The 27,600-nt window shown below is 41.9% G+C and overlaps 1 protein-coding gene across 2 annotated transcripts; it reads right to left on the reverse strand.

Annotated features, from left to right (window-relative positions):
* Positions 1 to 62: 62 nt before the first annotated feature.
* On the reverse strand, positions 63 to 26,746 carry ZBTB20 (zinc finger and BTB domain containing 20). 2 transcript variants are annotated; one of them, XM_009939469.2, is made up of 3 exons: positions 26,563 to 26,746; positions 5,919 to 7,529; positions 63 to 1,569 (listed from the first exon to the last, which is right to left on the reverse strand). In XM_009939469.2, exons 2-3 carry the CDS (start codon positions 7,507 to 7,509, stop codon positions 1,151 to 1,153), a joined length of 2,010 nt encoding a protein of 669 aa, XP_009937771.2. In that variant the 5' UTR covers positions 7,510 to 7,529; positions 26,563 to 26,746; the 3' UTR covers positions 63 to 1,150. The 2 variants fall into 2 exon arrangements, with proteins under 2 accessions (XP_009937771.2, XP_075292962.1); XM_075436847.1 differs by lacking the exon at positions 26,563 to 26,746 and adding an exon at positions 9,529 to 9,578.
* Positions 26,747 to 27,600: the final 854 nt, after the last annotated feature.

Here is a 27,600-nt window from a genome sequence, read left to right on the forward strand (position 1 = left end):
AAAGTCCCAAGAACTCTTTTTTTTTAATTATTATTCCCCTCCCCACCCACCCTCTATTCCTCTTTCTTCCACAAGAATAAATCCTGATGAAACTTTTTTTTTTTTTGCAAAGATTGTGGGAACTAACCCTTCTCTTGTACCTAGATCCATAGGTTGCAACCTCTGACATCTTTGATTTTCCTCTGTGTTTCTCTTTGCCTTCTGTGAAAGTCCCTCTTGATTGTGCTGAGGCCCTGGGCTCAGCGAAGACACTGAATAAATTACAAAAAAGCCACCGTTGCTCGTTGTCTGAATCTTCTTGGTTTCTGCTGTAAGGTGGTGGTGGTGGTGGTATGGGAAAAGCAGCGGGGAGAGTGCGCCAGAGAGCGTGGGATGGAGCAGAATCCAGGTGAGGAACCTCTGATTCTTTTTCCCCACCCTGCAGGGACTCCACACTATCCAAGCCACACTGCCTTGCACTCCCCTCAGCCCTTTCGTGTGTTTGTGGATGCGTGTGTGTGTGAGAAAGCAGACGTGGTGGAAACCAGCAGGGCCTTGTTTCCTCTGGTTGCTGCTCAACCAGAAGCAAAATATTCCACAGTTCTAACTGGATACTGTGAAGTCCAAAAGCTGTCAGCGTTGTGAATTATGTCCATTGAAACACTGTGAGCGGTGTATTTATAACGACAGTAGGCCTTGTAGATTTGTAATATATTTTGTTTTGTTTCTTTTTTTTGTAGTGCTCTTCCCAAGTGAGAAAAAAGAAATTGTTTTTTTTTTTTTTGTTTTTTATTTTTTCTGTCTGTTTTTTGATTTTTTTTTGTGGTTTTTTTTGTTTGTTTTTTTGTAGTAAAGAAGGGTTGTATTTAGAGGCCAGTAGTTAGAGATCCAACCAGTGGAGCTCATGAAGCACTACCTGGCCTTAAGGCCACCATCCGAGAGAGGCTGGGAAAATTATTATTCACCCAGCCTCCGGAAATGTAATGTACCAGCAGGCAAAAAACAGTTCTTCATGTAGTACAAAAACAACAAAACGTAACGAACCCAAAAAAAAAGGAGGAAAATAAAGGTAAAAATGAAACAAAAATCATTTCTTAAATTCTAGTGCCATAGCTTTTTTTGTTGTTTCTATTTGTTTTGTTCATAACAAAGAGAGAGAGAGATATTCTACTTATCCGTCTGACACATGCATCCTCATGTGGTCGTTGAAATGCTCGATTTGGTCAAACTTAGCTGGACAGACAGAGCAGACGTATGTGGTCCCCTCCGTGCAAGCCACCACCCCGGCAGGGACGGCCCTCGTGCCGGTGCCGGTGGCTCCAGGCGTGCCGTTGGTGGCACTGTGCAGAGCCACATGCCTCTCCAGCAGGGTCTTGTGGGAGAACTTCTTCTTGCAGATGTAGCACTCATAGGACTTCTCCCCGCGGTGGAGGCGCATGTGCACATTAAGGGAGCTCTTCTGGGTGAAGCGCTTGTTGCAGATACTGCACTGGTACGCCCTCACGCCAGTGTGTGTCACCATGTGTTTGATTAGGTAATCCTTTAACGAGAAGGAGCGCCAACAGATGCTGCATTGGTGGGGTTTCTCACCTGCCCATTACCAATGAGAAAGAAAGAGACAGAAAGAAAAACAGACAAAAAAAAAAGATAATACAATTAAACCAGCTCTGTACGACTCTTTGCAACAAACTAACGGTAAGTTTCACAGAGGTCTTTGGAGAGGTGCTCTGGCTAAGAAAGAGTAATTCTGTTAACAAGCATGTTTTGATACACAAAGTCCTTTGCTACCAGAGGTTTCAAAATGCTTTACAAAGTAGGCTGTAGGTATTTCCAATCCACTCACAGTAAAAAGTTGCTCAGGTGACTTCTTCAAGTTCACACAGTAGGCACTGACAAGGACAGGACTAGAGTTAAAAGGTCCTGGCATCTACCACCAGCTTCAATGGCATAGCCTGCCCTGCCCACGCTCCTGCCTTGCTCCTCATGCTCACTTCTAGACAGGTCTTAGTCAAGTTACTTCACCTTTCACCGCCTCCATCTCCATACCTGTATGCAATGAAAGCGTGGACAAAGCTAGTGACTACCAGATAGCTGACCCGTAACATACTTGTTTTTGTCAAGCTGCTTTAAATTTCTCAGAAGAGAAATGCAAGAGATTGGCAAAGTAATCCAACTCTTTATAAAAGCTTTACATCTGTTGCCCCTTTTTCTGGTCAAATCTCATAGCTTAAGCATGGGTAAGATTAACTGAAAAGGGTACCTCAATACACAGAATTGCCTAGGCCAGACAGCATCATGCAAAGGACAACCTAACTGATAAATTTCCAGTGCAACAGACATGAAATTTAGATGATTTGACTGTCAATTAAATAAAACCTCTTATCACGTAGACCAGAGATACAAAATACTTATGTCATCTATCACATTGCCTTGTGTGCTCCAGGCTGTCGTAAAACTGATTCTGGCAACTTGTATTAGTGAACTCTGATCATATCCAGACAAACCAGTGACTACAAGGATTAATCGAAAAAAAAATTTGGCTGAGCACATATGATTGGTTTGTCCAGACTACTCTTCATTCCTCCTCATGCTCAGAGTTCTTCTGGGAGACAATACCACAGCCTCATGTTTCATGGTATCAGGCAACATTTCCATTATACGTTGCTGTACTGATAATGTGCACAATATCAACACCCTGAATCCCCCATCAAAAGCTGCTTTTTAATTTCTTTTCTGAATCACTTGTGGTATATTTCAGGTGTGGTAATTCATCATCCCCAAAGCTGTCAGGGAGAGAGATGGTACCATAGCTCTGTAATGATCGAAATGATCCTCTGTTTCACTGACTGAAAAATGACTTTCCTTTGGTCATTCCGCAATTTCCCCTCTAGCGGAGATCCTTTTTTATTTTTTTTACAGACATCCTGCTTCTGCCTTTTTACAATCTGTCTGGCAATGTTTTAAATCCTGAAGAGTCAGTCTTGAGGGACCATCACATGCCTGTGGTAATGTATCATTTACTCTTTGTATAGTGAGATTACAATATGCTACTTATATTCAATTTTAAGAGGAGATAATTAATATGGATTGGATGGGAAGAACCTAGTTTTTCTCTCTCCTGAGTCTCTGTTTCTTTTTACTTCACAGTTTGCATGTATGACAGTGACATCTGGGAATGAAATCCACACACTGCTCTCCCTTGCACTAATGATGAGTTTGTCCCTACTTGGTGAAAGACACTTGGTCAAAACACATTAAATCCTTACTTTCCTGCTGGCTTTGCCAAACACAGTAGCGTGTTGAGTACAGACAGACCAATATGTGGAAAATGATAGTGTGTCAGTTATAATAATATCTGATTAACTTAAAAGAGACTGATTATTATTTACAATGCTCATTTTGGCCTTACGCAATGCATGTCCCAGAGTTTGTAATAAGTCAGTCTCCTCTGCTCTAGACCCTGTTAAGACTATGCCATAAGAACATACTATTTTTTGCCTGCATGTTTCTAAGATACACTGGGTTCCGGATTTCTAATCTTAGCTTCAAAACCTTCCTGGGATTTCTTCTCTCCTAAGAATCTCAAAACTTCGTAGGTTTTCTTTTTTGTATGCAAATGTATGTGCTTCCTAAGTGAGCACTGTAGACTCTTTAGTCCCACGATTCTTCATCTTTAAGTCAGAGCAAACTGAACTAAATGTGCATATTCCTCCTTATGTTTTTTTATTTCATATTTGGCTGGTCTTAGACAGCAACACAGGACAGTTATGGAATATTAATCACAGTGTGATACGCAGGAGAAGGCAACAATGGTCTACAAGGTGCATGGACAATGCACGCATTCTAGCACTGTATTTCCACAACACTGCATGTCTTGGAGAACAGCACTGTGGGATACACTAAAGCCAGTCTGCAGGGAACATGGAAAAATATCCATCTCTAGTATGTTTGTGTCCACATGAAAGAAGAAAGACAAGTAGGTTTGAGCCTGCATTGCAGTGCTTTCATTGCATAGAAATCTACATCAGAGTGCAGTTTCTAGAAGCATAAAAACATACAGAGACTTGGAGGCCTTTAGGTTGTTGAATTCTTGTTTACGATTGGACTCCTCCACGGCTTCTCTTGTGAGCCCTCCAAACAGCAAGACGAATTCAAACACGTGCATCTCCCAAATCTTTCTTTTTTTCTGTGGATCTTTTCCAGAGCCACTCTGCCTGGCTTCTTTTAACAGGGCTGAGGAAAGTCACCCTGACAGCGGCAACAGCTGCCTCCTCTTAGTTTTCGCAATGATCCTGTCCAGCACTAGACAAGGCAGTCCTACTTCTTCTGAGGCTATACATATGAAGGTTATTTTCAGAAGGATTTTCAGAAGCCCTGCCCTCTGTTGGTTAAGGTGCAATTATTCTCCCAGACACTCCAGCAGCCACTTCATTCCTAAATGAACTTGGAAATCATTTATCTACCCAGTTCTCTCCTTGTCACCAAATTTCATTATTGTGGGCATTCTCAGACCCACACAAATAAGGTATTAATTAATGATTGGAAATGCCTATCAATTTCCTTGGTTGACTTTATGCATAGTAGCTAGGAATGTTTTAGGTCAGGTCTCTCAATATTAGTCTTTATCTGACTCCAAATACCAAATGCAGTGCACAGCTGGGGGTGGGGGAAATAAAGCACCTAATCTCAGTGAAAAAGCTTTTCTAGCTTTTAGAACAAGGATGTAGGCAGATGTATTTTACTGTGTTCTGAAGGGGATATTTTTCTGAACAACATAATACTACCTAGATAGTATTTTCGCTACTCATCCACAACAGAAAGATGGATAACATAAACAGACACAAAGGGTAATCTGGACATTCAGGATCCTTGATCCTTGCAGTCATACATTTTGCACCAGTCCTAAGAATTGGACCTTTTTGCACACTGCCTTAGATGTCCAGAGAAAAATTTCATTTAAGTGGTAACTATAGATAAATAGAAGTTAAAAGTCTACAGACACACATGGAAGTAAAATCTATTGGATACAATAGGAAGGCATGACTTACACTCCTCCCATACCTTGGACAATTTCTCCAGGTTCTACTCCATGTATCACAAAACCAGCATTTATTTTAAGATCTGCTGTTAACAAAACCACTGCTTGGTGAGAGAAATATTTACTCTTTCTCTAAACTAGAATTTCTCTCCAACATCAGAATGAGCTGAGGGGTAAAGCAAGAAAAATTTAGTCTTGAACCCAGGATAACTTCTCCATGTAAGATACATATATCTCCTTGCTTTGAAGTCTCACAACTTCACAAAGCTAGAAAAGGCAGTTTTGGCTCAGTAGTAAATATGGTTACCTATATCGTCTCAAAAGACCATATACTAAAGCAAATGCGTTTTTAAACAAAAAGGGTGCTGATGTGTTCTTCATATATTACTTTAAATTTTTCTCATTGAGCCCTATGTTTCTGTACTTGCAGCTAGTGAAACATCTGACTTACCAAGAGACACAGGATTATAGCAATCAGCTTCAGTGAAGTACAGAAAAACTTCCTGAAAAAACTCCAAATTTACTTTCAGATACAGTTTTCCTTTAATGACTTATTACAGCTTCCTCATGCCACTTCCACTTCACGTTGCCTGGTCAGCTTACAGGGGACAACAAATGCTTACGATTTTCTTGGATGGGTGCAGGATATATTTTATTACAAGTAAAATCAGCTTGTTTCTGCATCATGCACAGTTAGGCCTCTATAGCGGACCTACACGTGTCCGCAGGGGCTCAACTTCAATGCCGTATGCTCAGAAAGCGTTCAGTGATACCAGCTCCCTGGATAACCTCTCCCTCCTGTTTGTACTGGGGGCCAACAGGCTGGGAAACAGAATCTAAGTCCATGTTTGTCAAGGACTTTCTCTGGCTTCATTTATAAGCCAAAGGGACATACTCTTACCTGTGTGTACAAACATGTGCTTGACGTAGTTCTGTTTGGCGGTGAAAGTCTTGTTACAGAGAGTGCACTCATAAGGCTTTTTTTCACCTTGCCCACCTGCTGTGCTGTGGCCCGCAGATGGGGCCAAGGGCTGTGGGGCTGGCAGCTGGGCAGTAAAGGTTGACAGGCCAGGCTGGGACACTGTCACAAACTGTGTCTGTTGGCCAGCTAAAGGCTGGGGCAGGCTGAAGAGAAAAGGCTTAGGGCCACTGCCAGCAGACTGTGTGGTGAAAAGGGCAGGCAGGTAGGTGTTGCCAGCTGTGCCAATGACCTGAGTGTTGCTGGTCAGAGTCAGTGGCATCCTCAGATTGCTGGTGAGGGTTTCTGTCTGGCGTAAGTAGATCTGTGTGGTTGGCAATGTTTGGGCAACAGTTGTGTTGACAGAAGGCTGCAGAATCCCCTTTTCGGTGCTGTTATTGACTGTGAGCACTTTGCTGTCCATTTCAACGTCATTGTTTCTCTCTGGCGAGGAAGAGTTGGCATCTACATGCTGCTGCTGCTGCTGCTGTGGCTGAGTGCCATCAGCGGGGACGTCATTTTGATCTGCTTGAGAAGGTTCTTGCTGCCCATCCCGGCCCAGACCAGCCATAAACTGCTGTTCCATGGAATCGGGCTCAGTGCCAATGGAGGAACTGACTCCCGAGTCAAAACTCTCCCCTTTGGGCTCACTCTCAGTGCCTTCTGCTTGGTCAGTGTCCTCAGTGCATTCCTCAGACTCATTGCGCTCAAGGATCTGCACCCTCTGTTGGCCATAGTAGTCATAGTCATCCTCCATCTCCTGCTTAATATGGATGTTGCCCATCAGGGTTTGAATTCGGACAGGGCGTGGCTGCTTGCGGCAGTGTGTGGTCTCCGGAGTGGTGGAGAGGTACCGCTCCATCTGTTGCGACCGTTCATGGATCCGGGTAATCCAGCTGGGGTCTTCCATGTGATGGTCCCTGGGGAGCCCCAGGGCTGTTTCATGGTGGCTGACCACAGCCCCACTGTAAAAGGAGCGCTCCCCACTGCCATTTTGCATGGAACAGGCATAGAGGGCTGAGTAGATCCTGTCCACACTGTGCTGCGAATGGCTTTGCAGGTAGCCAGACTCTGTGTCAGTGCTCTGCCCCGAGGTGCCTGATTCAGGTGTTCCCCTGGGTGTCTCCTGGCCAGAATCCTGAATCACTGGGTAGACGTCTCCCACGTTTTGTGAGACAATCCTTGTGCACTCATCAATCACAGTCTTGATCTGCAGGATGCTGGCAGCTGTGAGGATTTGGAGGGCCTCCGACTGTGAGACCCGTAGCACCCCGCTGTACATGAAGTCAATGAGCTTTTGCACAGACTGGACTGACACCACTGAGGGGATCTCGATGTCACTGTAGCCCAGCAACAGCTTGTCCTGGAAGAAGGGGCTGCCAGCCGCCAGCACACAACGGTGGGCGCGTAGCATGCTCCCGTGGATGCGGACCGTCACGTCACAGAAGTGGCCACGGTTGCGCTGCTCGTTGAGGGTCTCGAGCACAGAATTGCTGAAGTTGTGAAGATTGATGCTATGAATGCGCTCTGTCATCCCCTTGCAACTGATGTTACCTGTAGCAAAGCAGGTGACAAAAAAACAAGAAAAGAACAGACTGAGTCTTGTCCTCTGCAGAGCCACAGTCAGGGCATTGGCGAAAGTGACTGCCCACTGGGTAAACAAAACAGATTATACCGTAAAAATCACACAAAAAGGCACCGCTAAGAAGACATCCCCTTTGTAAAGCTAGAAGTAAACCTCACTACTCATTTGCATAAGTTCAAGTCCTGAATTTTTGGACAAAAGCGGATGAAGAGAGGTGTAGCTGGGCCTAAATTCCAACCACATTCCTGGGCCTTGAACTTCCTTGTCAGCTTATCTGGCTTTAAAAAGCCCAGACCCAGCCAATTGTAAACAACCAGCACATGGATTAAAGCTGGATTTTAGGCTGTTTGGATGTGGATCCAAGCCAGCAAAGATCAGATTCTTACTTTAATGACCCTTTACACCAAGCTGTTAATACGGAGAGTCTATATGCAAATGTGATTTCTGTCTAGATTGGTGTTTTAAGGAACATGGATCCTGTGTTTTATGGTACAGTTACTTGTATCAAAAAAACTGGCAGTCACTTTGTAAAATCCAAATCTAGTTCAAGATTTAGGCTGTAAATGTTCCTAAAATCCTACGCACAGTTTTGTCTGGGGTTGTGGTTTAGAACATTTGCTACCCAATAGTGACAAACAGTCCTCTGTAAGAACCCAAAGCAAAAAGTTAACACGAGCTGTCCTCTTCATTTTTACCATATCCCAAGTTCTGACTGGCACCAGAATGCCATCATAAAAAAACAAATGTTCTCCTGCTGTTATTTACTTGACAGAAACTGGAAAACTACAGACATTCACTCTAAGGAAGACTTTGTCTTAGTTTGGCTGAATAATCTAAATAGAGAACAGTTTAGAAAAGCATCAACCGATTTGGGTACAGAGCCAACGTATCCTTCAAAATTAACTTTTACAAGTGACTAAAAAGTAACTTCTTAATCTCTTGATCCACTTTTCCCTATCGCCATGTTGCTTACTTTAGTCTTAATGCTTTTTTGTTTCCCTTCCTATTCTTTACTCATTTTTTGTGTATTTAGATTTTGATGGGCAGAAACGACGGTTTCACCTTTTAACTGTGAAGAACCAACTGCCTTTTGAATGGTAAACATATAAAAAATTGTTAATAATTTCTTTCTCTTGGCATTTGTAGTACGTACATCAACTTGGTTCCCAGAAAAGTACACAAAGTAATGCAAAATCACCACTAGTATTACAGGCATTTTGTCTTGAATATTTGTACAAAAGCTATAACCCCCCCTTGCCACAATTACTTCCTAATGTGTGAGAATCCAAAAGTGAAATTTGGTAGGAAGCATGAGTTAATTAAACTAGCTTATTGTCACTGTCTGTTTTAACAGAAACATACAAAGCAAACAAATGGCATTGAAAGTGGTTTCATATACATGCCTTTTAGCCCAACAATGTCCCTCTGCTCCTGCCTAAAGGGTGCTTTACATCTCATACAGAGGCAGCAGAACACTACTCAATGCAATCTGCAGGAAAATGTGGCGTCCTCCCTCCTCTGCCTTTTCCTTCTCATTTATCCACTCCTGACCTCTCAAGCACCCTCTACCCTGGTGGCTCAAAGAGAAACCACCTTGGACACAGGTGGTTATTTTAATTCTCTGAAGTAGCTGAATGACAAAAGGGAGGCATAAAGGTCAGGAACTGGAAATCCTGAGGGTCAAGCTGTCTGCAGAAGCCTGACGCTAACAGATGTAAACGAGCCAGTACCAGAAGGGTACTATTTTCAATGTGAGGTTAGGGCACTAGGAGGGATGCTCACACAGCGGAAACAAGGAGGAAACCACTAACAGTATCATGGAGGTTGTGAATCACACCTGTCTTCTTCATAAGCTCTGCCAGGAAAGCTGTTTCCTCCTCTGATGAGACTGATCATAGGACTGGAAAAATATCTTTGGGAGACTTTCCTTCAAGGGCACTGCAACTATTATTACACAAAATAACGTACAGATGAGATGTATGCCCTCCTCCTTCCAGATAGAGTTATTCTTCAGAGGCCTCCAGGGCAGTTCCAGATGCTTTCCTTCCCAACATGCCAGATCACATGAGGATTCAAGATGTATTTAAATAAAAAAGTCAGAATCCTTGATCTGAAAGGAAGAGAACTTGGTAAAAGCTTTATGCTGGTGGGAAAACTGAAGGGTGAAAAATTAATGATAAATAGATGACACCTGTTTTCAAGACCTACTTGTAGGCCATAGCAAGTGATTGCATAGCTACCTATTTATCTGCATCTCCCTTTGAAAGGCAGCCTAACAGTATGCTAGAAATCTTTCCATCAGTAAGCATCAATTACTACTTGGTTTGGCCCTAGGGCTCCCTTTTCATGCAAACATGTCTTTAAGATGCACTTCTGGAAAAGGGAATGACCTCTAGTTTATGTTCTAGCTTATCAAATGAGGTATATGATAATAATAAGGAATCTGCAGCAGTCTAATTCAATAAACCAAAAATCCTGCCTTGCCTATTCCACAAGGTGGAATATTCCACACATACCAGAGGTGTCTTGACCTGAGCAAGTACAAAGAAATCTGTTTTGTTCCTATGCACCTTGGCAGATAAAATGAACTTTTTGAGTGGACCTCTGAAAAATGCATCCTCAGGACCAACTCCTTTTCAGAAAGCTGTGATACGTACCATGAGACCGGGTGACATCCCTGGGAAAGTGAATTCTGCCACTTATCCACAGACTATGGACAGAAAGGAGGAAGGGCAAGGTTCACCTGTAAGTTTCAGCAGCCCTTCTCAAATCCTGGCTGGGGGAAGCGAGTTGTGTAGCCACAATGAATTTGGTCATTAGCTAACTTGATGAAAACAGACAGCTGGGTTTAATCAAGGCTAAAGAAAAGAAGTTTATATGTATTTACGACAGTGATGTGAATAGCTCTCCTATAGAACTGATCTAGGATGCACCTTGAGGTGTAGGAACTGGTCTGAAAGTCAATCGAGTCACTTCATAAAAGGCATGGAGTACTTTTTGGTTGCTATTGATATACCAGAGTTTTCCCTTACAAAAATCCTTTTCTCGTTTCTTTACTTCTTCAAGTGAAATTAGAACATCTACCACTTATTTGACTGAGAAACAACTGAAATTCACTCCTTAAGGACAAAACAAGAGGGGTGGGTGGAAAAGACACAAAACAAATGATACAAAAAGCTAATACAGATTTTGAGGATGTTTATTCCAGGCCACCTTCCTTGACATTCAAGACTGAAAACCATACCTATTCAAAGTACAGGCAAACAAATCATTTGCAATAGTGTCAGAGACACTACTACACAAACCACGGAGGTACGAAAGAGCAGCTTTAACAAATTCCAGAGAATGGTCTGTAGCAAAACCCTCTGTCCCATGCAGCTCCTCTCCCTCTCTGCAAGAAACTGTGTCCAGATCCAAGTTTTGTGGTTGTCCCTTACTGTATGCTGTTCCAAGCTGAAGTCCAGCTCCCAATAAAAGGTAGACTTGCCAATGCAGGTTAAGTTCTAAAGTAAATGCCACATTCTGACAAAGACTTCTAGAGCCTTGTGCAAGCCAGAAAGTGTGTCAGCTCTTCACAAGACTCAGCTACACACGCGCACACTCACCTAGTCGTCACTGCACAGAATGCCTGGCTCAGGAAAATGACTGCTGTCTCAGGCTCTTCTCAGGCCTGCCACTCTTTTAAACTCGAGACAGTGAGAACCTTTCTGTGAAATTCAAGTAGTCTTTGTTAAGTGCCCCCCCCCTTTTTTTTGTCCAGTAAACATGATGTAGAGGTCCCAATGGACTTACTCTGAGAAACTCCTGTAAAATGGTTTTGTCCCTTTTCTGTGAAGCAAGTTCTGATTGGAGGGGTATTCACCAACCATATAGGAAAGAATGGGTGTGAAAATGCAAAGGCCATTCTTACCCAGATGGGCAATGAATAGGCGTTTGCCAGTTAAAAAAAAAAAAAAAAAAAAAAAAAGAGAAAAAAGCTGAAAAAAAGCAAAGGAAAAAAGCCCAGACAACTGCACAGATTATGCACATTTGCAGTCCTCCTGGGATGCAATTTGAAGCTGGCATGGCATAAAGGTGAAACATATTACTGTGCAACTTTGAAAAAAGCTCCGTTTGCCCATATGCAAATGTACCGATTAAACTGTCAGGCTATTCACAGAAACATGCATGGAATTCATCCTCAACTAGTAAGAAGGAGCACAACGTGGATGGGAAAGGAAAAAACTTTTGTTTTGTAATACATGACTGAGTGCTTAGACTAGTGTTTCCCTAAATCTCATCCACCCCTCCCGCTGACTTTTATGCTATGGGCCTTCAAAAGAAGGCAGATTTTACCATGACAATAACAATGACAACCTCTCCAAGTACAGTAGCAAAGGGAAAGGCAATGGCAGAAGGAAACAGCAGGCAGTGGACTCCTGGAAGACGCTACAGGGAACGTGGAAGTGCAGCACTGAGATACATCAAGCACGGCTTGAAGGCAGCTTTCTATTTGCCAAAGCTACCATACATAGACCTACATAAAGCTAGAAAGGTATGGCTCGCAAACGCCATAGAAGATGATCCCTGCCAAAACATAGTGTAGTAAAGCTATAAAGATGCACAGAATACTGAAAACTGCAAGCCACGCACAAATGGATATGTTGCACATTTTAAAACGTATTTAGCAAGGTTTTTTTCTGCAGCCACTAGATGTCCCTTTCTGCAAAGCCAATGCTTACTAGCTCTAACGCTCGTAACTGAAAGATATCCCAGAATTTGATTTTCTTTAGTGTCCTTTAAAATCACAGTAACTGAAAGCTCATTGCACAGTAATGACTACCATTTCTAGAAACACAGTGATGATGAACCCACCACAGCTACTGTAACTCGGCAGTAGCATAGTGCATAGCCTTCACCTGAAGCAAACTGCCTAGGACACTGGAATCCAGGCTGTTTTTGGAAACTTACTATGTGGTCTTTCACAGGAATAACTAGCAGAGTGAACCCCAAAGGCTCTGTCTTGCTTTCATACTTAGGGGGCAAAGAGGATAACTGTCTTCTATCCTTGAGAATTGGTAGGCTTGCTGAGACAGATATAGATTGAGCTTTTGCCTCAATTTTCTGCAGCAGCATTTGGAAAATTGTTTGGCAATTCATCTCACTGATACTCAGACAAGTTAACGTAGTATATGTTGCTTGGAGATGTTGCAGGTAGAATCATCCGCCTTCAGTGTAGTCCGTGTCTATGCCATGAGGGTATGATGGCACGGCTATAGCAGCAGAGGGTCTGCAGACAAGGGCTGAGAGAGGAACTGAGAGAAAGAGTGTGCGTATACGTGTACCTGTGTTTACAGTAGAGGTATATGGGACTGGAACCCAAATGTGTGCCTGGGCACAAAAATGGCTTTTGAGTATACCCTCTTTACTATGAAGTATCCTTGGAGTTCCTAAGGTAGCAAGAATACAAACTGGAGTGGAAGTGGGAAAAGTAAATACTCTGGCTAAAAATGGAATATTTCTTTAACTTAAAAATAGCTGAATGTGCTGTAACACTTCAAAGCCCTTCGTCAGCAGACTGTTATGAATTGGAGCTAGTTTTTACCTGGTATTTTACAGTTGTAAGTAGGATGCTCACCATAAAGAGGTATAAAGGAATCAAGGCACTAGAGTAGTGTGAGAGGAAAGCTTCATTTTTGTAAGCTTGGAGAACAAAATCTGACGACACCTGTAGAGTTAATTCTTGATCTTTCTGTAGTGCTCCTTGTCTAAGGAATGCAGGAAAATTTGTAAAGATTAATTAAGGCAGGAAGTCCTGCTGCAAAATTGGGTGCATGATGCTGTCTCTGTTCTGCATGTGAAGCAAACTGAGGCACGGACATTGCCACCCTGCAGATTGTAGAGCAAACAGGATTAGTGCTGATGGATTCTTCCTGCAGCATTTCAGACAAAGCATAGAAAGATGATTCAGTGCCCGCTCCCTAAGTGTGTGTAGGCTGACATGGAGGCTTTTATGCTTGACATAGGGGATGTATGTCCACTGGGTATAGAAGCAGTTTTACGTACAAACACCTATGGTTTAGTCTTCAGTTTTATGTAAAATGGATATCTCATCATTAGGTAGGTGCTAAAAAGGACAGGGCAATTAACTGTATAAAACATCCATAGAAAATTTGCTGAACATTCTCTAGTCTGAAGAAAAAGCCTGTCTCCTGAATAAAGTTTAAGCAAACTCTTTCTTACTAGCCATCTACTCAATAAGTTTGATCCTTGGAGAATAAGATCATGTTTGTAAGTGCATTCATTTCTGTCTTTCAAATAAACGTAGTTATTAGACTATGAAATTTAGAGAAGTTTGACAGCTTTCAGAACGCAGTGATTCTTTCTTCCATAGAGTATATTACTGACACATTAATAGATGTTATGCTGGTAAAAATACAGTACTTCCTGTTAAATGTAGACTGCTACATATTTTGATTCTAACAACAATCTGGTAGGGTTAGGGCAATTCGTGTAGTGTCATCTGGTGTTTGTTTTGGATAGATATTATAGAAGGAGATACTGATTTTCAAGATGTTCAAGCAGATGATTGGGTGACAACTCCAGCAAACCTTTAAAGCAACAGAAAGCAAGGGCTGCTCCTGGTCAGATCCCCTGCTGAGGATACAAATGTTCTTCTGTGTTCCTGAAACTCCATACAAGCTTTTCCTCTTGCAGGCCCTTGTTCAGAATGAGGCCACATATTCAGGAGAACCAGGCTGAGCAAGATTGGCCACATCGGCCTCTCTAGCATAATTGAGATACACTGAGAAGTCAGCTGCTACCAGGTTTTCAGGCTCTGAATTTAAGTCACTTCCTTGAGTGGAAAAAATGTTGTTCCACTAAATTTGGTCCTGGAGAGTTGGAACCTGATGCAGGACTAATTTTATGTGTGGAAACACTACATATGATTTTTTGCTGTGCTAATCCAGTTTTGGTTTAGAATAGCTAGCCTGAGAGCAACAGAAGATAAAACTTAATCATTAGGAAAAAATCGTGTCATTGGAGCTGAAGAAAGCAGCCATGGTTATGGTACTAAGTTTCGGACAGGAGACACCAATGTATTGAAATGAGAAAACTTCCTGTGGAAACTATGGGGCTATAGTAGCTTTCATACGTTGTAACGGAACTGCTGTATTTCCACCGAACTGTCATATTTATGCAAGACTTGAGATTTTCATTCCAAATTAAGGATTCTTTACCAAGACATACCTTTCTTAAGGAAAATTCTGTGGAGTTTTGTGTTGGTATCAGGGTTTTGTTTGCTTGGTTTTATTTGTTCCACAAGGCCTTTAAAGAGTATCATATATCAGGTATCTTGGGCAATCGTTTCATTCACCTCACTCAGGTAGAGTACTTTATCCACTTTAGGGTCCTGCATTTTAAATGATAGAAGGACAAACTAGGTAGAAGACAGAAGATAAGAATGAGGAGAGTACATATAACCAGTGAGGGTGATTGGGAGACCTGAATTTGTATTTTCTAGGAAAGGTAGGTCAAAAGAAGAAAAGTGAGGCATCTTATATGAGTGCTGTAAAGAGGAAAGTGGTCAATAGTTCTCTATGTCTGCTGCAGGAAAGGCGGAGTAAGTGGTTTCAAAATTGAATACTAGGAAAAATTTCTTGCTGTAAAGATAGTAGGCAGTCTGTCTGGGGAGGGAGTGGAAATCCCACACGTTGTTTTTTGCAAATGTGTTAGACAAATTTCTGAAGAGGTAGTGTGAGTAAATTGTTCCCACCACAAGGGAGAGGTAGACTAGATGACTGTCTGAAGAACCTAATGCGTCCTTTTGGTACAGCCTGGAAGCTGTGGTCATCCAACACTTGGTGTGGAGATCAAGGATTAGAGATTTCCAAAACTACGCATGGTAGAGGAGTAGAGTAAGGAGAAGTTGATAATGCTTGTCTCCAGCAGCAGCAGGTTACTTAGGTTTGTGGTGCTACCAGGAAATAGTGGCTGGATTACGGAAGCACAGAGAAACAGCTCCAGAAGCAGGAAGAAAGCCTGCCAGTCCTAACTTCCACATCTTTGTCTTAGCCCAGGATGTTCTTCCATCTAGGGACGCACTTGTCATTTTGATGCTAAGAACATAAAGATACCATATTATATACGATATGCAATGCCTCCAACTTTTCTACTGTCTCTCAAAGTGTGTATTCTTCTCAGTGTGGGGCCTGAGAAGCTTGTCAGGAAGACAAACTAGGCAACAGTATTAAGCTTGTTCCAGTTAAAGAAGAACCACCGAAGCTGTCGTCACAGCTGCAGTAATGGGGATTTCAAGACGGTTCCCATATCATTACAGAGATGTTAATTCCTGTGTCCCGGCCAGCTGCAACCTATTTCCATTAGCAAAAGGCAGGATCACCACACAGCATTTTAATGCTGTTTTTCGAAACATAAAGGGAGAAAACTGTGCAACTGCCCTCTTGTAATTGGAAACAGAGAAAAAAACGTGGCCACATGATGGCACCATTTCCTAGGAAGACGAACGAGGCTGTGTTCATCCATTCTTCAACAGGGAATATTTTCATGTTCTGCATGAAAACTGTTTCAACCGTGCTCGCTTGTTCCCAGAGAGCTCACGCACAATCCTGCCAAGCCCCAGCACGGCCCAACTGTTGTAATCGGCTATAACTTGAAGGCAGTTTGGCTCTTTAGAAGTCTAGGTGCATCTACTGCCAGTTTTCCTTCACAGTGCCAGGTGCTGTTACTCAAGAGGGCTTGCTGCATTCATTATGGGACCTGCAGCAAGAAAGCCACTGAACAAGAGGTGAGATGTGTCTGCAATGCCCATGAAGTTACGGTGTGAACACTCCCCACTCAGACAAAGAATAGGTGGATGCTTCTTGGAAAAAAAGGAACACATTTTTGGAAAATGTAAGCAAACAAGGTGATTTATTTTGCTATTCTATGGTTCTGATTAAAAGCTTCCCGTAGTCATTAAGAATACCTTCAACTGCTTTAAGGGCTTTTGTTTAAATCCTAATAGCGTATTTCAGACTGAATGCCCGGAAGGAAAGTGAACAGGGATTGCTTTGGGTCTTCTCGCTGTGGTGGACTGTATAAACTTGCACCCTCCTTCAGAAGCATTGTTTGGGGAGAAGAAGGGACTGGAGTTGGAGGTGGGAACTGAGTGTGGAGGAGGAATGAATTAGAAGGATAATAGGTGCAAATATATTAAAACATGTCTCCAAAAGAGACAATTGCTATTCCATTAACTCTTTCACTTGCCCTGTACTGTTAGGTTTTTCCCCCAGGCGGAAAGACAAGGTGGAAAAGCTTATCAGTTTGAGTGTGGTTAAATACAGTAAGCCTGAAAGCCTGTGGGCTTTGGTTAAAAGGAAAATATAGATTAAAACCTCTTAAGATAATTACCTGTTTAGAAGGTTTCTATTCAAGCTAGAATCCTCTACAGGGAGTGTTTGTAGCAGTCTGTTAGGAAAAGGGTGCAGTCAGAAATGGTTGACTTTGGTGGGAGAACTGCTGCCTGTGGAAGAGCACTGCTTATACCCTCCATGTTTCCAGAGAAAGGCCTGTCAACGTAGGAGACTTTGTTCTGGTCACAGAACTACTGGCTGATGGGAGAAACATGGAATGGACGAAAAATTGTGAATGCCAGTCCTCAGGGCTGGGATAAGGATTCTTTTATCTCTTCCCATGGCTGTGCCTCAGCCCCGAGCAGAGGAAAGCTATCACATGAAAACGCTAGATTTTATTTAGTTAGTTTTTCCATTTATCTTTTTTTTATCTATTAGTGAAAGGGTAATTGTTAACTAGTACAACTGGGTGCTTTGGAGAATATTTAAACCTAGAAATATCGTGAGACAGATATTCACACTGTTTTAGACTGTGGCTTCTTTATTCTGAGTTTACGGGATGAGTGGTCAAGCCTGCTTATAATTCAGATTTAAATATCAGTGGGAAAAAGCACATGCTCATGTCAACGATGCTGAAGGCCACAGAGAAAATTGCTGCTCTCAGTGAGACCTCCGCAATCCCTGGGAGCAGACTTGTTTCTAAAATCACCTACTTCGATTTGATAGGAAGAGAAATGTATGGTAGAATTCTTTAAACTAATAAATGAAGGCAACAACCAAGAACATGGCATTCATGGGTGGCTTGATATCATCAGATGGATCTGTGGCATTAAATGGACATTGTCAGTTCCAATGCTTTTTTTTTCCCCCCCCACAGGAAAAAAGCCCCGGGAATTACATGTATACACAAGTATACAGACTCCAACAGGTGAGACTAACACAGTGCATGAGAGTTATTTCTCAGGTCTGCCTTCTGGCACGTTCTACCCTCTACTCATCCAAAAACATTAGAGATAGCATCTGGGAGTTTTACTTCTGAATACAGGGAATATGGCCTGTTTTGAAACGCTGCATAAGATCAAAGCACAAAGTATTTTTGTTCATGTTGACACCATGCACACACAGGCACGAAACTGTGGGGAGAAGTCCCTTGCTCTGTTTTTATTTCCTCTATCATACCCCTTTTCACACAAAAATTGCTACTTTGTGGTTCTTCCTCTATCTGTGTAACATCAATAAATTACACGTTATCACTCCTATCATCTAGTTATAAAGAGCCTTTCAAGATTTTTAATAGATGCACAATATTGCTACACTTACATTTTTGCTGGTTAAGAACTCAAAAATAGCTGTTGTGAGATTACTCTTAATTTATACTACTTCTCTCCTGTGGGCTTTCAAGAAGCAGCATTTCACCACATGTCACAGATTGATACAGAGTATATATTGCGCATCCCAGCCAGGCAGAGATCCTTTCAGTGTTTAACACAACAAAGCTGGGATGAGTAGGGGTTCTAGGATTTGTTTATCCTTTTTTCATAGGCGCAGTTAATTCCTCAAGGAGGTATTTGTGCTGGCAGATTAACTAGAAATCTTGAATTCTCTTTGTATTCCAGTTCCTGAGTGGTAGATATATAAGACTAGATCTCATGTTATTTTAGCCTTGTAAATAACTCCGTGGACAATGAAAACAGGCACAGAAAAACGTAAATGAAAAGATGACGCAATGGCATCCCCTCTAGAAACAGTAATAATTGGTGTCCTTGGGAACCCAAACGCACAGTGCCAGCCAGAACACATCGCTGCGGCCTGCCGTGCACCAGGCTGCCAGGCAAATACCCTCATGCAAATGAAGGAGTTCAGTGGCACTCTGATGGCTTACAACTGACTTTCACCTGTGGACCAGATCAAACACCACATCTCTTGTGGAAATACAGTGATTTTCACCCACAACACCCCCTAGCACACTTTATAAAGATTAGTAGGCGGTATTAAACAGTATCTTGGTTTTCTATTTCAGGTTCTCTCCCAGTACCACGTTAAGGCTTCACTTCAAAAAGGTTTTGAATGAAAGAGCTCTCTTTGTCCAGCTGAGAACAGTACAACAATTATTTTGGTTTTCTCTCACTGGAGTACTGCTTTGGCCCTGCCTTATTCTAAAGTTATTGACTCGGATGACAGCACCAAGATTACACCGCTACTCTACCATAGGCAAACAAGAGAAAAGAGAAAGTGACTATGGAAGCTTAGATTAAAAAAGCAAAAAGCTCCAGTGCTAGACTGATCACAGTGGTAAAAAGCAACAGAAGGTGACCATGTCTGTCTTTACATCTGTAACTTTGGAGCTGCGTAGTTGCAACATACCAGGCAACTAATGCACCAGTCAATGTTTCTCGAAGCATGGAAGGTGTCTCCCTATAGCACACAAAGGACTAACCTTGAGAGATGTAAGCACTGAGTTATGCAGGGTTTTCACAACACACAGTAGGACAAAAGGAGATGTGGATGTGACTGCTTTGGTTTCATTCAAGCAAGAGTCACCTGTCAAACACTGGAAAATCTTTTATGTTTGACTTGGCAACATGAAGTGTCCCTCTGCAGACCATATTAGGGAAATGGTACATTTGGTTTAGTCTTCTCACCCAGTTAGGACAGAGGAGATGACAGCAGTCGCATGCGTGGTTAAGACAGGAAATAACAATGATTGGCATGATTATGTTTGACATCCTTCAAGTAAACCATATAAAGTGGCCATTTTGGTATGTGCATCTTCAGGAGGAACAACTATTAAACAACTATCTTCAGGAGGAAGCTAGTCCATAAGAGTCTGAAAGGGAAGGATAAGGAATTAAAATCCATAAGATCAGCAGGGAGGTGGCCTTAATAATACTTTATTAATGTCCATACGCATATCCAAGGACAACAACTACAAAAAAAAGTAGAAAATGCTACAATGGTTAAATAACAAGATATAAGAGTTCATTAAAGCTGAAAATGTATCCTTCCAAACATGGAAATCATGCCCAAGTGACACTAACAGAACTGAGCATAAACTGTAGCAGGCTAGATGTAAAACACAGATTAGGCAGGGCAAAGAGGAAATCTAAAGAAAAAAACACTAAAGGTATAAATACAAATACTGCAATACAGCATTACTTAAACATCTCAGACAGAGAAAGCTTGCAGGGCAATGACCGGTACTTAAGAAGTGCTGAAGATTATATGGATTGATAGATTAAGTAGGCAAGTAGTAGACTCCGTGGGTTAGCTAGACTACTGATCTATGAAAGCAGCAATCAAAGAGGTTACACAAATTCTGCAATGGAAGTGAAATTATTGTTTCAATTCTCAGAAAGAAGGACGATGGAAGAAGGTAAGCTAGCTCAAGTGGGAGAAGAGCAAAACACTGTTCTGGAGACTGTTATTTAAAAAAAAACCGCCCACATGCAAAACCAACCAAAAAAGAAAATACCAAACAACAGATGAGTACTAGAACATCTTCATACATTGAACAGTGATAGACAGTTGTATAGTATTCATCAGTCACCCATTTTACGAGTGAAGCAGTTGAAACACTCATCCAGTGTAAAAAGGAAGGATTTCCTAGAAGACTCACAACTTGAAAGATGGTAATAACAATCCGTGGGGGCAGACTATGAAGATAGGAAGAGGTAAACTCAGAAACAGACTGCAGATACCTTACTGGACAGTAACAGCATGTCTCAGTGGCTGCAGCATGACTTACAAACAGAAACACCACAATATTATCAACTCAGTCACCTCAAAATCCTAAGAATGGAAGCTGTGGAATTGTAAAGAGCAGTAAGACTTTTTATCTTTTTCCCTGGTACTCAGAAAGAATAGATACCCTGGGGACATATCTTCAAGTTCTCCCCTGAAATCATGAAAGCTAGAAACTTGCATGGCTGTTTTAAACCAAAGCTGAAATTATGCATGTTATCACTGAGAGTTCTCTAAATGGAGAGCAGTAAGAAAAGTACTGAATACCACAAGAACTGACAACCTAGCATCAAGCCAGTATTACAGGGTCATCAAATACGAGAATCAACATTTAGGATAATTAGACAAATTTTCAAAAGCATCTATGTGTTATAAATGTGATTTATGCATCAGTGCAACTTCGGCTGCAAAGTCACACAGTGGCTTCTGAAAACATACTCACTGACTTCATAACTGAAGTACCATATGCTATTAGTCATTTCTCATGAGAAGAAAAGCCCGAGAGACCAACCTGACAAAACTCACTTAGTGTACTGATTAGGAATATAGAGACCAGTTCCTATCTGTAGTACAACACTTTATACTGCCAGTTCTTCCGTGTATTGTGATTGCTTTCTCAACAGAGGCAGGGTGAGCTCAGCTTAGTTATACATATCTGTACTTGTATTTACTTCTGTCTCTGCACAATTCAAGCAACATATATCTGCTTCTATGAAAACACAAGTCATTCCTGATTGATATTTCTTTGATAATCTTACAAACAGAAATAAAAACCTACAGGATGTAGAAACCACTTCTGACTGTTAAAAAGAGAAGCATTTACTAAACAAAACTTCGAATGTTCTGCTAGATGAAAGTGTAAGTGTTGTGACATCAGTATTTGAGAACTACGGATGTCCATGCTTTCAGTTTAGCTTGCTACAGAAAAGGCCTGTATCGTTATTATTATGCCATCTAAAATAGGTATCTAAACATAGATCATTTCTTAGGTCACCAAAACCAACCTAAAAATACTCAGCATTAGCTAACACATACCATACATAGATTAGCAAAAACACAGATGAAATTACTATTGACATACTGCCTGCCTCTGAAAACAAAGATGCTGGTAGAATCAGGGCCTCCCTCCTCCCCTCTGAGAGTGGAGATCATTTGAACGCTCCTGAGCAGTTCCTAAGGAATCATAGCCGCAAATGTCCAGAGGCAGCGGGAAGACCCTAAGGGCATGTAACTCTTCTCTTCCTGCCACAGAACCTCAAGCAGAAACACAGGAAACCTAAAACAACAAGATGAGGCCAAACCACCTTCAGATCCACCTAGCCTCTATATTAGCCCCAGGCAAATCAAACTTGTTGATTCATGGGAAGGGAATAGTGGGTCCCTCTACCTCCTCAAGAAAATGAAAACCTAGCGTTTCCACATCCACTCTCAATGCTTTGTGGAGCTCAAAAGGAACCTCACAGGGTTCCTTTTCTGCCTTTCTCCATTATGCTGGAAGGCTATCCAGCTACAAAAATCATAACTTAGGAGAAAAATAAAACAGACTGCCTCAAAGTTCCCATCCTGTGAAAGATAAAAAATGCTGGAACTGGACCAAGTCAGACATGTCACTCGAACATGGGGTTCAGATGTGGTACATCACTGACAGTGTTCACAAAGTGCAATCTATTTAATGCATAAAAACTCCCCGGTCTCTTGCTAAAACATAATTTTAGAAAGTCCTCCCCCATCTCAACGCCTCGCCAACGATTGTTTCGTGGATTTTTCAAAAATTATCCATGCCTCACTTTCCTTCCCGAATTTCATTCCCTACCAGAATCTCAGGTCTCTGCAAGAATTCCATGTTCTCTGAAATGATAAAAATTGCTTCAGCAGTTTTTCCAATGATTGTTCAACCTGCCTCTCAGTCTCATGGAAACTCTTTGCAAAGATGTTGCTTTTCTCTTGTCTGGAACAAATTCCTTCACAGATGGACCATCTAATGTCTAAGAATAACTCTTTTAACTATCAATAGAGACAAAGAGATTCAGTTGCACTGTTCCCGTGGGATTCCTTTGAGTTTGGACACATCTGTTAAGATGCATACATCAGAGCTTGAATGAAGTTTTTGTCTGATTGTATCTCTGAGAACTCGTGAAAGTTTCTGCCAAAATGATCTTATCTCTTGGCACTTGCAAAACTTACATAGTTATAGATGCTTTCTGCAGGGCTCCTGAAGTGAGTGGCCTATACAGACTAAATCAGTTTAAATACAGCCAAGTCCCGATGACTTCCTCTATCCATAAGCAAGAAAGTATGTGTAAAACTGCAAACAATGCCAATCTCATATGCTCTCCCTTCCTTCGTAACCTTTCCAGATCCTGTGTCTCCATGCTCGTCCTTGTAGCTTTTTGCACAAACACCTTTCTCCTTGGTAAGCAGCTACATCTGTATGTGACAGCTGAGTAGCTAGAGGTATAAGTCATTTGGAGCTCCATCAGCTCACTCTATGACTTCATTCCAAATTTATTCAAAGTGATGCTTTTTATCCGTCAAGCTCTACATGAAAACCGTTATCTCGGGAAGCACCTCTTCCTCTAACTTGTTTCTCCAACTGCATCGTGTGAGCTAGTGCTTCCCAAGACTGAGAGAGATGGGAACTGGACACAACGCATCTTAGGTTCTGGATTTTGCTTCAAGGATTCATCTGCGCTGGAAATACATCATAAAGTTCAAATCCAGGTATCTAGGACCCAGTCCTACCAGGCTCAGAAGTAATGCAATTTCATTGCAAATAAGTGGCACCAGAAATAGCATGCAGAATGGACTACACTATAGAATTAAGCCATAAATTGTGTCACATATGACTTTACTTGGAATTTTTTTGCTAAGTACTCATTTCAGTAAGACTGGCATTCAGACTGCTGCTTAGGCTTTCGCCACCTCTGCCTTTTACAGCTGAGGAGCAGATGGCTATCACAGAGTTTTTGTTTCCTATGCCTGGAAAAACTATTTTGATCTGAATCATTCCAAAAGCACCCTGATTTTCTAAAGTAGATTGGCTTCTGAGTATTTCTCATAATAAATATGTGGTGTTGTTTTCTGCCAAGCACTAGAGACTGCATGCAAAACGGTCAGTGAAGATTTCAAACTGATTTGAATAGGTGGCCCATAAAATCCACATCTTTTTTCCAGATACATTAATGAGGGCTTATGGAACCATCTGTACATCAGTACATTTTTCCAAAAATTGATATACACTACCATGCTGACTCTTTCTGGGTGTTTCTGGTATTTTCAACAAAAATTCTTCTCAAACTTCCTGTCTAATCGTAGTTTTTAAGTATATTTCAATTATTTACCATCCACTAGAAAACTCTCCACCGGAATGAAGAATGTCCTTTGAAAATTAAATATAATCATTTGAAAATTAAATAATCTGCCCAGTTGTGGAGGAAGAGGCAGTATGTCGGTCTGGGCAAGGGAGAAGAAACAATGTTGTAGCATCTAGAAAGTAGAGAGAAGGATAGGAAGTGCTGCTGGCCCAAAAAGTGAAATATCACTACAGGTCCAAAAGCTGTGAGCAAAAAAGATGTGGCAATGTAGGTCCGAGAGGAGAGGAGGAGAAGGACAAAGGGAGGAATTCTAGGGTGAGGGGAAAGAATCACTCCAGAAGACAAGGGAAGCAAGAGCTAAGGAGAGGAGTTTGTAAAGACAGGGAAGCCCATTTTTAAGTGTTTGGAATCACAGACATTAATCTCTTGGGTCAATTAATGTATTCCAGCACTACAGACTAAGGCAATATTAAAAAACGCCCACTATACACAACCTAGGAAATAGTTAGAGCAAATATGCAGTAAATATTCATCATGCCTCGTTTTTAGTTCATGTGAGAAACTGGCATTGCTATTTCGCAAGGACATGCCAAACACTAACTATGTGCATGCCGCCCCAAACAAATACAGTCTGATAAAGGTTATAACCCATCATAAATAATGGGAGTTCTTCCACTGGCTTCAAAGCATGTGGAATCAGCTAACAGAGATCAACACCACAAGACATCTTAGCATTTCTTGAATTTTTGCAGGACTCTAACCATATTTTGGGAATTACATTTCAACAGTTCCCGAGACAGGACAATATTCATGCTGAAAATATTGTTAAACTTCTATTCTGAAAAAAACCAGCTTCAGTTGAAAGGAGCATCTAACCTGGGTTTGCAATTTATTCATACTGGTATAATGAATTTCATAGGAATGGAAGGTGATCTGGGGACATGAAAAACTTTGGGGTCTGAAAGCCTGTTTGCCCTCAGAACAGGTAGAGCATGAAGAGTTGCAGGCTCCACCTCCCCCTACTGCCCTCTGCCAATATTCCTCACCCCTGAACTTGGCCACCTCAGAAAGCAAAAGCAGAAGTTCATTCTCCAAGTTCCCCACAACCCCTGCTGGCCTCTGCCCTAAGGTTGCTTTCATGGGTTTCCATTTGTACTGTCAAAAAACATCAGTGTGAGGTTTCAAATCCCATTTACTAATGAACTCTTTCATCTTTGTGAATGGGATAAAGAGATTCTTTGTTTGAAAATAAGGATTATTTTTTCTTGTTGTTCTGCTCATTTTTTGCATCTTTTCACAAGCTTTTTGTTTTCAGAAAACATTACCAGACAAAACTGTACCCCAGTTTTAACAAAGAGCCTGACATCTCCAATTTGAAGAGAATTCTTGTATATACTAAATTGCGTGCTGCCTGCTGCTCAATGGTTTCACATCTCTTTCTTCTCCCCCAATCACCAGGTGAGATTTAGGAAAGTCTCCCCAACGTTTTTACCAGCTCTGTTAAAATCAAGATCTCTAGAAGAAGCTCATAATGAATAAAGTCAAAAGCCAACAGGAATGAATTGCATCTAAAGTGATTTTGATAGTGATGATCCCTATAACCCAGCTGCTTCCAAGCTTGGCCCTGAGGCAGGATTTTTAAATTAAAAAAAGAAAAGAATATACATACTTTTAAATCTGATTTCTTTATTGTCATGACCTGATTTTTTTTTATAGGCCTTTGCAAAGTCTTGTTGGTTTCTACGCTCTTGAAACCTGGTGTCATCATCTTTCTTTCTCTTTTTTCCCCACCCCGTAAATTTTACAACACCTTAAAACCACCGCAGAAGAGGTAAACTATATATTCTAAAACTAGTGAATGATGAGGTTCACATCACCCTGCACATTCTTGCCCAAGAGACCTCCAGCAGGGACCACTGTGAAGTGACAAAGTTTTGAAAGGCTGACAGGGTAAGTTCCGACTTTCCAAAATCCAGTTTTAATCCTTCACTCCCTTATTTTTGTATTTTTTGGCAAAGTGGAAAAGAACATTTTTAAAAGGCCAGTTAACCCATGCTGAGTAATCTGAAAGTGAATGCATTCAAAACAAGAGCCTTAAACTGGTACAAACACACAAGTCTACAAAGATTTTCCAGACTCTCACAGACAGATCCTCTCCACAAAACACTCTCCCCTTTCTTGGTGGAAATCCTTTACAGTCCTGAGTGTCAGAGCCAGACACTTACTTTCTTCCATTGCAATACAGCACAGGCTGAAAATCCCCATCAGTAGATATGCTTGGGTAACAAAAAACATGTGATTACCTGGAGATGAATAACTACAGCTCTAGCTGGAAAGAGACACACTTCAGGGGTCTTCCCTTTTTAATTTGTAAGAAGCAGCAACCTGACCCAACAACATGCTCTCAACTTCCTCTGGCTGACTGTATTATCACAACCTTAACACAAAACGCTGTTTCAGTGATAATTCCCCAAGAAGGGAAAAGGTAAGCCCTGAGGAAGTCCTGCTCATGCCATTAGGGAAAGAGCATCCAACTGGAAAACCTGGTCTGCAGTAAGAAGTGTTGTTTTCAAGAACCCCGGTGCAACCCAGCAGCGTGTTGGTGTACTCACAATCAGATGACCCTGTGTGTGCGTGCAGGTTTGTTGGTGAATGTGGTGAGTGGATGAGGGCCGGGCTCAGAGACGGAACAGCTTCAAGGTTCAGGCAGGGAAGGCCCGGCTTGGCGCTGCATGCACCCGTCTGAGTAATCTCATTCTCCTCAGACGCCTTCTGGTTTTCAGCTGTCTTGGGTTTCTTCCTGAAAATAAACAAAGAGACCTTTGAAGGGACTGACTGCATATTTGGGAAAAGGCATTTTTAGAATCTGTTAAAGATAACTTTCTCCCCCCCCTCTTTTCCCTTACAGGGAGGGAGGCAGAGAAGACTTTCCTCCATGCTTCTTGTTTGGAAACAAGCTGCTCCTTGTTTTGACTCTGATGCAATGGCCCTGAGACTGTGTTATAGCAAATAGGCCAAGCACGGAGCTCCTCATTCTGCCCCTACTGATGACATATAAAATAAAACTCGTCCCAGTGGTTTAGACAGTTGGAGCTCCATTTGACAAATATTAACCAAGGCTGTATCATTGTGAATAGAGTTACACAGAAATGTAGTAGATTTGTCAGAAAAGCAAACAAATACGCAAGTTTCCAGTTCAAAACGAATCAGCGCAGAGACTCGTTTTGTAGGGAAAAGCACTAAAGTAATTTTGAGATGCAGAGGTCATCTAAGTAAAGCATGAAGATTTGGAGCCTGAATCAGGCTATGAGCACAGTGCATGCGAGCTCTCAACTCCTCCCTCCGTCCAGGACTTCCGAGGATTTTGTACACACAAGGAATGAAGCCTCAGAGGAACACTAAGCAGGTAGTTCATCACCACCTTTGTTTCACAGACAGGGAAGCTGAGGCACGGAGAGAAGTGGTGGGCTTCGAATCACGCCGTGAGCCCTCTGCACAGGGAGGCAGGCCCCCACATCTCACCGTCACCCCTCCGTTTTACAGGTGAAGGCGCTCCCTCCTCTGCTCCCCAGGGCAGGCTGCCCAGCCAGCTCGGGCCGCGGCCTCCAGCCGGGCGCGTGGCAGCACTGGTGCCCGGGGAAAAGCCCGGC

Source organism: Opisthocomus hoazin, chromosome 1 (assembly GCF_030867145.1).
Source record: "Opisthocomus hoazin isolate bOpiHoa1 chromosome 1, bOpiHoa1.hap1, whole genome shotgun sequence".
In the NCBI taxonomy this organism is placed as follows: domain Eukaryota; kingdom Metazoa; phylum Chordata; class Aves; order Opisthocomiformes; family Opisthocomidae; genus Opisthocomus; species Opisthocomus hoazin.

Excerpts from the sequence above, each read along its gene's own strand:
- ZBTB20 (XM_009939469.2), bottom strand. The coding sequence starts at position 7,509 with ATGACAGAGCGCATTCATAGCATCAATCTTCACAACTTCAGCAATTCT. Across the intron at positions 1,570-5,918 it reads GCACATGTTTGTACACACAG|GTGAGAAACCCCACCAATGC; the intron begins GTAAGAGTATGT and ends GGTAATGGGCAG.